Consider the following 10,891-nt stretch of genomic DNA (forward strand, 5'->3'; position numbering starts at 1 on the left):
GCATGTGCCCTGACCGGGAACCAGCGACCTCTTGGTTCGTGGGCCAGTGCTCAGCCATGGAGCCACACAGGCCAGGCTGGTATGGTTTCTTTTTACTCTTAAGAGCTGAGTCCAAGTCCGTTGTTATTGGCTGTGGTATTTATGTTTGCATATGAGAGCAGGAAGCTTTTTCAAGCCAGTGTTTTCTCTTAGAAATAACATTGAGTACTTTTCCTAAATGTGGGGGCATACATTTGAGCATTTCAGTCTCTTGAAGAAAAGGAATGTGTATAAAGTCTTTTGATGTTTTCCCTGTGACAACTGAGTGAGGAATACAAAAACACCCCCCACTTGCACGGAGGCAGTTCTTTCTCATTCATGAATTTGCCTCCGTATAATTTACCCCCATAGCATCGCCTCCTGGAGGTCCTCATAGTTTAATTAAATCAAGTATCACAGAATTCAGGCAGTTTCACTTTCTTGTTAATGGTCCTTGGTGATTTAGTAAGTAGTTGTAATCCGAATAAAACTCACATATTGCTTGGACATGGTTTTAAAATGTGAAGTCTTATGTGAAATTGGTATTGATTCTGGGTTTATTGCCCTTACTCTCAGCTCTGAGGAGTGAATATTGTCTAGATATTTATATTCACGTTCTATAGAATTTGGGGGGTTTAAATGATTTCTTGTTTTCATAACAGGAATTCTGAGGATTTACTTTTACTTGGGACACAAACATTTGCTTTGCTGATTGATTCTTTGGTGTGGGGCTTGTTGAAATGCCAGGTCACTCGTTTATCTTTGTGTGACTAACCTTCATGAGGAAATGAGATGCTTCATTTCAAAAGACCTCGATGTAAACATGTGTTTGTGGAAAATCCTACCAATTCTCCATCAGATAATTTGCACTCAGGTGCAACAATGCCTTCCTGTGTCAAGTATTTGGAAATTGTTCAGTGATATAATCTTATTTTTTCCAACTGTTTTCAGAGTAATTCTTCAGTCCAGTGTTCAGAGCTGTAACACATCTGAACCTAGCATTTCTGGCAGTGCAGGCATTGCTAAGAGAACCACCAGATCTGCTTCAAGGAAAAGCAGTTTTAAAAGGTGAGAAAAGAATCCGAGTCTTCTGAAAAGTTCCAAGCATTGTGTGTCCAGTTTCACCTTCTGGGGACAGGAATGAAGACAGGCAAAGGCAGAGGCCCTGTGATGGGGAATTAATCAAATGTGTTTGATGTGTTGGTCATCCAAGGAAATCCGGACCATTTCAATGCAGGATTTTGTTTAGTTTTGTTTTTCAAAAACGATGTTCAACCCTGGAGATGTGGTCTCTGGGTCATAATGTGGGCAAGCTGAGCCTGTTGTAAGTTCTCAATTAAGAATTCCCAAGGCTCCCTGCCAGGACTCGGGGGACCCTCTCTGTGCCGGTGCTGCAGGATTGTTGGAGAGCTCGCTGCACATAAGTGTGGTGGACACGCGAGCTTAGTGGGGCTGCGATCCCTCGTGACTCGGGGACTGACCTTGGCCACAGTCCACGGCCACGAGGCTCCTCTTTCCCTTTGAGCCCTGCGTCTTCCCCTCATTACTGAAGGGAGAGGGGCATGTTCTGCAGCCGCATCCGCTACTCACTGTTGCCTCAGGAGCTCTGTCATGACCGTATTCTATGAACAGGTCCCTCTGGGGGAGGAGCAGGCAGCCCACGCTGTCCTCCCTGGAGCGGAAGGCAGGCAGCTCCGGTGACGTAGCCTGGAGGGGGCAGCCGTGGCCCTGTCCTGGTGCGCTCCTGGCACAGCGAATCCCTCTAACAGGTCACTGGCTTCCCTACCACGTCCTGCACAGATGTCGTGCTGCTTCTTCATTGTTCTGCCCCGGGCCTGGGGTTTGGGCCCGAGGGGCCCGTCCGAGGTGCTGAGCGAGGCTCTGGGTGGCGCAGCCGTCGGGGTGCTGAGCACCGGCTGGCGACCAGCCGCTCCATGTGTGTTCCTTCTTAAAGGAATTGTTCGGCTCTGCCATCTTCGTCTTTGCCAGTCCCTTTGGACCGTTTTCCTGCGTGCTTTTACCATAGAGAATGTGATGGTGCCCCGTACAAGTGTTTGAGAATTGGGCACTGACTCATGATTTTAGGATTTAAAATTTTTCATCAGAAAGTTATCAAATATTCATACTAATTCTACATAAGAAGAACATTAGAGAATTACTGACCAAATCCAAAGACTTAAGTACATTATAAAAGCAAAATGTTATTTATATAACAGTAAGAAGGAGGAAATGGTCTAAAGACTGATGAATTATACCAAATGAATATCTAGAATCATGTTTTTAAAGAAAATTTAATGATCTGGATAAATGCTCATGAAGCGATGAATGAAAAGAGCTATGCACAATTATTATGAATTATTCAATTTTATAAATGTATGATATACTTTATGTGTATAGAAATCTATAGATGTATAAATATTTACTAACAAATATTTATAAATGTTTATATTTCAATTTGTGCATTTTGAAATAAGATATAGGAAAATATGCCAAGATATTACCAGTTAGGACAGTTGAGGATTTTTTTTTTTTAATCATTTGCTTTTTTCCGAACTTTTCTACAGTGAATGGAGTGAAATGGGAGTGTTTTAACTTGGACACTTTTAGGTGAATTAACTGTTAAAAGTTCAAATAGGGAGCTGTTGGTGGTAGTTGGACATGTTCGAATGGCCGTGCTCTCTGCGGACCGAGGCTCAGAGGGTCTGAGGTCGAGTTCAGACCGAGGTGCCTGACTTACCATTGAAATGGCCCAAGGCCGTGTCCAGGCACCGGGGAGAGCGCTGAAAAGCACAAAGGCTTCTTTTAAGTTTCTGAAATGGACTTTCCAGATTGGGAGGGGCAGGGAAGGGAACCAGTGAGGGTGCACTGGGTTCGCTGTGTTCCACCACCCCCTTTGGCGGGGTCTCCTTGGCCTCCTGCAGGGTGTGGGCTGGTGCTAGGTCACCTTGTGAGTCCCCTGCTCACCAAAGAAGGACAAATACATCATGTGCAGGTCCCACTCCCAGCTTTCAGGAAGCGATGGTAGCCCAGCTACAGCCAGAAGCTTTACCTACTGAATAGTGTTGGCTTCTGATTGGAGGATGGTAAAGGAATTAATACATTTGTATGTAATCCAATTTAGGACAGAATAATATGAGCTGAGATGATTCTTTCCTTAGACAACAATATGAAAAGAGTAGCACACGTTTTAGAGTGGCTCATCCGTGCCCTCGAGGCGCCGGCCTGCCCACAGCCCGAGAGCTGCCTTCTCTCCTGCAGGTCTGTGCTGTTCACGCCATCCCAGCAGCAGGAGCTTGACTTCGTACCCACGTTCTGTTCTGTTCTTAGAGGTTCTGGAGGAGACCTCCCCACACGCACTGCCCACTGCTGCGGCTCTCTTTACTGAGAGTCTCCACAACTCGGGAGAATTTCCCACAAACATGTTAAAGGAGCAGATACCTGACATTCCCATCCTTAGAGCGCTCTGCATCTCCCGCCTCCTGTCAGAGCTAGAAACCACCTTCACGTCGCTCTTAAATGCAGTGAAGAGTTGGTCCGTTCTCCAGGGCCTCGCATTAACTCGCTGGAGGCCTCCCGGAGGGTCTGGAGAAGGTCGCCACCTGCGTCGCGTGAGGCTGCGAGGCTCGCCCACTGGATGCGTGCTTCCAGCAGCTGACGCTCTTTCTTTGTGGCAGTCTTTTTCTTTTCTTTTTTGAAATCATAACTTCATCCATTTCTAAGAAAACTGCAGATGCAAAAGGGGTTTTCTATTCCAGGTTGCATCCTTGGGGACCATCACTTTCTGCTCCACCTGCCAAACCTACCGAATACTCATTGCTCTGGGGGACCCTGGGCCCCAACATCCTGCCACGAGGGCTCCTCCCTCGGCCCTGAAACCATGCTCTTCACCGCCCTCCGCGTGAGGGCTTCCTCTTTCTTTTTGGCTTAAGTCTTCTCATTTGTGATTCTTGCCATCATCACACCTGTCCCTGCTTCTGGTCCGTTAGCGTCTCAGGTCCCAGTGACCGTTCACCACCTCGGGGCTTTCATTTTTTATTACCACCATCATCTCCACACGTGCATCCGTGTAGAAGGCCAGAATGTTATGTCTCAATGTTCTTGTGTGTAAATGCTGGCGACCCTTTTAAGACATTAATCTCCCTTTGAAATTCCAGATGCTTTCCCCTTGCGAGCAGCCCTGGACCTTCCTCCTCAGCTCTGCGCTGCCGTCTGGTCTCTGAGAACCCTGACGGGTGTGCGTGAGCTGCTCTGGTAGAGTCGGCCTCCAGATCGGAATTGGTTTTTCTGACTCTGCTTTTGCGTTAGTTTCTTTCCGAAAGCTGCTATTTAGCTGAACGTAATAAATTGTGGGAGGAAGCTAGGGAGGTAGCGTGAGGAAGAACCAGGGGCAGTGACTGAGGGGCGGCCGGGGTGGTTCTGGCGCGGGTGCCAGGCGGCCCCTGGGGGCTGCACTGCGCTGGGCTGAGCTGGGAGCGGCCTGCGGCGCCCACCGTTCTGTGGCCGAATCCCGGCTTTGGGAATAACCGAGTAACACTTCTTTGTCTTTTCGTTCTTTTCGCTCTTCCCACAGCCTGGTTCCTCAGAGGGAAAGAAGGAAAAGGAGTGCTTTGCAGCACATGCCCCTAATGGCGTTATGGTACTCTCTGCTCCGCTGCCTCTGCCCCACCCCCTCATTGTGTTTTTATTGCTTTGTTTTTCTTTTTATTTTTTGCAGAACTGAACCTTTTTCTGCTTTGCCTTTCTCTCCTGTTTGTCTTTATGGTTGGTATTGTACTGTCTTCCAAAGTATTTGTCATTAAAGAATTATACAAAGTGTGTACTTTTTAGCATGTCAGTACTTTTTATTATGTTGCCTTCCTTGTCTTTAATAACTGCCTGTGCCACACTTGAGAACCTTCATGGTAAAGTCCTTTTCTTTCTCCCCTAGTCCCCCCATTTCGAGGACTAAGACAGTGTTGCGTTAAGTAGAAACCTGTGACCAGAACTGAAGGAAGACTGGGAACAGAACCACATCAGGACTTAGCACAATTTATTTGGAAACTAAACAAAATTGCAAAAGCCTTAGCTGCTTTCCACCTAAGAAGCTTGTTCAGTGAAGAAACTGTCCCCTGGAGTTTAAATAGCTGCACGGGCTCGGGGACAAGTGGGACTGGAAGTCAGTCGGCTCGCCGTTTGTCGACGCGCCCACGTGGAGCAGCTGCTGCACTTAGTCTCAGGTGTAAACACCAGGGCCCGCGCGGCGGGAGCTGGTGCTCTGGGCGTGTGTCCCTGTGGTGGCCGCGCTCGCTGCTGGCCTCGGAGGACAGGTCTGCCGGAGGCCTTTCACCTATTTATTTTCTGTTCGCCCTGCGCCCGAATGTACAGAGATGGAACAGGCCCTGCCGAAACGGTCCTCGGTGATCGATTCTGTTTGGTGTCACCCTCTTCACTGTAATGCTTGTGACACTGTGTGACGTTACCTGGTAAGCCCCAAGCTGCTCGCGTTCCACCAAAGAGTGCTTTATCCCGGAGACGTGTGAGCTGTGCGTGCGGACACGGCGCTGTGACCTCACACCTGCGGGCGCCTGGGCAGTAGCTACAGACTCAGGAGGGGAAGCTGGCCCTGGTTGGCAGGCGTGGAGTCATGCCTTTGATGTTATTTGGGGAAGAAAGAAATCCAAGGCTGCCCACTATTTGGTTGCCGAGTCATACAAATTAAAATCGTATTTCCTTCAGTGCATGAAAAACCCACACTTTCAGTGTTTCTCCTTGGAAACAGTGATCCCAAATACTGGGCGCTTAAAGCAGCTTCCTGTTTTACTAGGGCCTTTCTCTGTAGCATGATGGATTTCAGCGACAGTATTCGCATCTGGATTTCAGTTTGTACTAAGACCCTCACTGTGGCCTTCGGTTAGGGAATCAGCTCTGCAGAGTGCCTTCTCTCCTCCCCCTGCAGCAGCACAGCGGAGTCTGATGCAAAGCAATCACACAAAAAAAGTTTATTTGCTGCTAAAATATAAATATGGCCCAAAATAAGAGAATATTTTTCAAAATATTTTGAAGTGAATGGTTTTAGTTCCTGTTAGCCAGTGTCGGCCTCTCCTAATGTGGGGGGTGGGGGGTACAGTACTGAAAGGCAGGGGGCCTTCGCCTTGCCAGATGAATGAGTCAGGTCAGTAGGCAGTTCCTTTTTTTAAGCTGCCTTTTAAACAAAACGATGAGGACTAAGAAGTAGTTGGTAGAAATAGAATAAAGTCTGTGAATGCACAAGTAGCCGGAAGGCCTTGCCCCGTTTGGTATTTCCTCTCAGAGTAATTGGGGGGGTCGACTAGCTTTGAGGGGACATGGGAGATGCCGTTGTTTTGGCCAAACAAGCAGTTCTTCCCCATCAGGCGCTGTGGGGGTTCCCACACCCGCTTTTACACACCAGGGGACTAGATCTCAGAAAAATGGAGGGTTTTTTTGCCCCTGGAAGTTCATAGACGGACTCCCCTGGTGGGAGACGGCTTCTCAGTGAGCTCAGTGGGAGGAGCAGCATTCCACTGCTGCCTTGTGCTGGGAGACAATGCTAGGTTTCAGCCCGCCCAGCATAAGCACTGCCTTCTCAGGGCAGCTCTTCGTCCCTTCACACTTTTAAAGGCCGCCTCCTGCATAAATGGTCCAGGCCGTTGTGAAAATCAGATTCCCACCTGAACCGTGCCTGGCTTGGCTTTTCATTACTTCAGAGCAAGTCGGTGTGCTGTCCCCTCAAAGAGGAAGCCGTTTGGTGTCTAGGCCAAGGGTGAACAATGTGGGCGTCAGTGTCAACCTCAGCACTTTTTATTTTACTAGTTGCCTTTTGTGTTGGCTGCTCACATTTCCAGTTAGAATTGCTATCCCTGTGGCTCTTTCTAAAAATCCTTGTGTTTAACAGCCTTGTTCCTGAAATTAGTCATAGGAAACTAGTGATTTGGAACACAGAGGACATAGCAACAGTGTCACACTTCTGAGAGACATATCTAGGATCCAGGAAGTGTCTGGGTCGGACTGATGGAAAGTCCTTGCTATGAATCAGAGTGGAATCTCCACCCCACCCCCAACTGAGCCTCCAGCACACCCAGACTCCGGTTCTCTTGCTGAGCCCTTGTTATAGGAGACCTTGTTGCTATGGAATATGAAACGGCTTGTCCGATTGAGGGCGTCCTTTCACTTAAGAGCCTTAAGTAGCTTTGAAAGTACACCAAACGGTTTTCATTGGAACTAAAAGTAGAAATGGGTATTTTTAGGTGCCCTTGAAGCGTTCTGGGGACAAAGTCAGGGGCGGTCCACAGGAAGGTGTCTGCACCACGGGGGCCCCAGAAGTGCAGACAGGCTTCTGTTCTGTGTTAAGGAACGCTAGGAGTCTCCGGCCTGTGTGTGAGCAGCCTTGCTCGGCCAGGGCAGCGGCTCCCTGCTCTTTGGGTCTCCAGAACCTTCTGTTCAAACTTGAGCCCCTTAGCCTGTCACCCACCCACTTCCTGACCCGCCCTCCTCCCCTCCCAGGGGGATTTCTGCCTCTTCTCTGGGGCCCAGACAGAGTGAGAGGCGTCCCCGTGCTCACAAGACCACAAGACGAAGGGTTTCCTCTGGGCGCGGCCCTGGCTGGGCCGTGCTGGGCCGGTCCTCCGCCCGAATCCCTGTCCTTTGATGTTTGTTCTAAAAGGAGCTTAACTGCTTCTCTTCGAGCATTTTAAACAGTAAGTGTTGTATCGGGAGAGCAGTGCTCCTCAAAAACAACTTTAAAACCAACTCTAATTCTTGAACGGTTGCCTCCCACTAACGCTGTCCTTGAGGCTGGCTGCTGCTCTCCCACCCGGGTCAGCTTCTCCACGTCCGGGGGGCACTGCGGGCGGGCGGCCGCTCGCCTGCGCTCAAGGAAATTACCTCCTCGACCGCCTCGTTAAATGTCAGCGGGTAGCTTCGTCTGGGCATAGTGCTGCGGTTTTATATTAATCATTTGCATACTTTTATCTAACCTGCACTCATGTACAGATTACTAAAAGTTTTAAAATGTAACTGATGAATCAGTATTTGGTCAATCATTGTCTTGATTTTTTAAATTAAAATGTATATTTCTAACCACATTTTATAAAGCTGAGAGAACTGGTTGAATGAATGTTTATTTTCCTGAAGGTATTTTTTAAGATAAAGCTTCATAATGGCGTGTAAAGTTTGCATATCTATGTAGTTCGATATGTATTGTTGCATTTGAAATATGTGTATTGTAACTGGTTTTATACAAAATATTGAAGAGTGGAAACTGTATAATTATAACCATGTAATTAAAAGTATTAACCAAATAATCTTTAGGTTTATTGTGTTCACTGACTGACATGCTGAGTTGGAGGAGTATTGTGACTGTCGGTATCTGTCTGGGGGGCTGTGATAGCAGAATCCTCCCAACCGGGCTGCGGGAGCCACAGCAGCGTCCCACTCACGGCTCTGGGGCCGGAGGCCAGACCACGCTGTCGGCAGGGCTGGTTTCTCGACGCCTCTCCATGCGCTGGTCCCTGGGGTCCTCTGTCCTGCTTTTCTCCTGACACCATCCTAATGGCCTCATTTTAACATACTCACCTTTTAAAGGCTTGTCTCCAAACAGTCCTCTTCTACGGTATTGGGGGTCAGGGCTTCCATTCAAGAACGTGGGGGATACAGTTCGGCCCGTAGCACCTTCCCCGGGAGGAGACAGCACGTGAGGGGCTCCTGTGGGGAGTCACTCTGCACGCACCCCCACCCACTCCGAGGACGCGAAGGTTTCACTTCCTGGGCTGGAAGTCTTACAGGTCAGAGGCGGGCGCCCCTTCATTCACCCGCAGGCTCGGGGCCGAGTGCTGGGCGAGAGGCAGGGCCGGTGCTTGAGCACCGCACGCCCGGTGCCATTCGGTGCGGGACCTGCCTCCCCTCGCCATGGTCTGGTGCAGGCTTCACGGAGGCCCAGTGCCCGGGTGTCAGACAGCTTGTCCTGAAGGAGGTGCTGTCCAGCGCCCTGGGGGCTGGGCTCTGCTTCATGCTGGGATATGAGTTTTCACAGCACAAACCAAAGGGACCTGTCTTCTCACTGTTACCCAAATGCCTGCCACCATGGGGCTCTGCGGGCTCTGCCCTCCACTGGGAACTACAACGCCCACCTGCTCCCTCCGTCACTGACCTGGAGGCCAGTGCTGGGCGTGTGCCCTCCTGGTGACTGACCAGAGTGGTTAGTTGGCGTGGGCCAAGCAGCTCGAAGTCTGAGGAGGCTGTGAGGGGCAGGCGTGGCGGCAAGGCCCCGGGCCTGCCAGGCTGTGGATGGAACCGCAAGGTGCGTGGTTTCTCCTCGGAGCAGCTCCCAGGGCTGTGAGTGTGGGTGGGGAGCCTCGGAGACCCTGGCCTGCAGGTACTGCTTTCCTGTGTTATCGACCACACTGCCCAGAGCATGGGCCACCTGCTAAAACCCCTGATTCCATTCATGTGAGAACAAAAAGTTCCTATTTTAACAGTAAGTAGGAGAATTAAATGAGATAGTACATGCAATGCACTCAAAACAGTGTCTAGCACATAGCTTCCAATAAATTCATTTTTTTCTACATTTAGGATAATTTTCTCTAGGTGATCAGATAAAGGCTGATTTTGATATCAGATTATGGTCCTTCGGTATCTGACATTTCTGGTACCTGCAGTATAATTTTGTGTGTTAAAAAAGGTCAAACTATTGGCTCTTGCCCTAGCCGGTTTGCTCAGTGGTTAGAGCGTCGGCCTGTGCACCAGAGTCCTGAGTTTGATTCCAGGTCAAGGGCACGTACCTAGATTCCAGGCTCCTCCCCAGCCCGGGCCCAGGTCTGGGCTCATACAGGAGGCAACCAATTGATGTGTTTCTCATGGATATTTCTGTCTTGTCTTTCCTTCTCTCTTCCACTCTCTCTAAAAATCAATGGAAAAATATCCTCAGGTGAGGATTTAAAAAAAACAACAACAAAAAAACAGAACAACAAACTTGACTCTTGCAGAGAGAGACTCCCGCGTGGAGGTAAGTGGAGGTGGCCCAGAGGCTGGGCAGCCGCATGCCTACGCAGCAAGGCCCCTCCTGAGCCCCGCGCCTACTGAGCGCATGGCTGGAAAGAGCAGGCAGTGTGCAGCCTCAAGCAGGCCCTGCCCTGTGCTGTGCCGCTGCCCGCGCTGTTCCTCTGTAAAACTGGACTCGTAAAGGCACAGTGTTTGGATTAAAAGAGATCAGAGTACGTGAGCGCCTTCGCTGGGTCCTGTGCCAGCCCACGCGTAACCCCGGGACCGCTCCTCCCCCGTGGGTGCGTGCTGTGGCGGGTGCTGGGAGAGCGGGAGAGGGGTGCACAGGCCTTGTGCCCGCTCCGCGGCGTGCCACGGCCTCTGAAGTTCTCTCCTCACAGTTGGCTCTTTAGATTGTCACACTGCACCAACATTCCCACCTGTGAACGCCTCCTGGGTGATGCTGGGTGATCCATGGGATAAATTCTCACAGGAGATATTTCTAGGTCAAGAATATGGAAAATTGTAAAGTTTTCATGTTCACCACATCGAAAAGTAGCTTGGGGTCATTGTTCAGAGCACGGATTCTGGACTCAGACTGCCTCTTACTGGCTGGGTTCTTGGAGCCAAGATGATAATATCTAATATGTTTGTGTGAGGATTAAATGAGTTAATATTGGTTCATTCGAACAAGTGCCTGGCCCATTACTAAGAGCCATGTACATATTATTTAATTTAAAAATAAAAACACTGCTTTAATGCTGTCCAAGAAGATTGTGGCCATGCACAGCCGCCCTCCCCCCACCCCCCCAGCAGCGGCTGTCAGTGCTGAGCTGGCCATGAACAGCAGGACGGGGTGCCAGTGTCACCCCTGCTAGAGTCCTGTCTTGGAGCCCCG

General features: G+C 49.6%; 1 protein-coding gene across 9 annotated transcripts in view; it reads left to right on the forward strand.

Moving 5' to 3' along the window:
• The window catches only part of CDC14B (cell division cycle 14B), a 95,668-nt gene extending 87,380 nt beyond the window's left edge, over window positions 1-8,288 (forward strand). For 3 of the 9 annotated variants that reach the window (XM_070400884.1, XM_070400886.1, XM_070400887.1), the window contains one exon: window positions 4,946-8,288. Coding sequence is in view for 7 of the 9 variants with exons in the window: in XM_070400886.1 (XP_070256987.1) it covers window positions 4,946-4,982 (37 nt within the window). In the remaining 2 variants the exon portion in view is untranslated. Of the gene's footprint in view, window positions 1-969; window positions 1,087-4,588 lie in introns of all 9 variants that reach the window. The other 6 variants (XM_070400878.1, XM_070400879.1, XM_070400882.1 and 3 more) reach the window with 4 other exon arrangements.
• Window positions 8,289-10,891: the final 2,603 nt, after the last annotated feature.

The sequence above is a fragment of the Myotis yumanensis genome, unplaced genomic scaffold (genome assembly GCF_028538775.1).
Source record: "Myotis yumanensis isolate MYYU_CA2020_CCGP unplaced genomic scaffold, mMyoYum1.0.hap1 SCAF_21, whole genome shotgun sequence".
Taxonomy (NCBI): Eukaryota; Metazoa; Chordata; class Mammalia; order Chiroptera; family Vespertilionidae; genus Myotis; species Myotis yumanensis.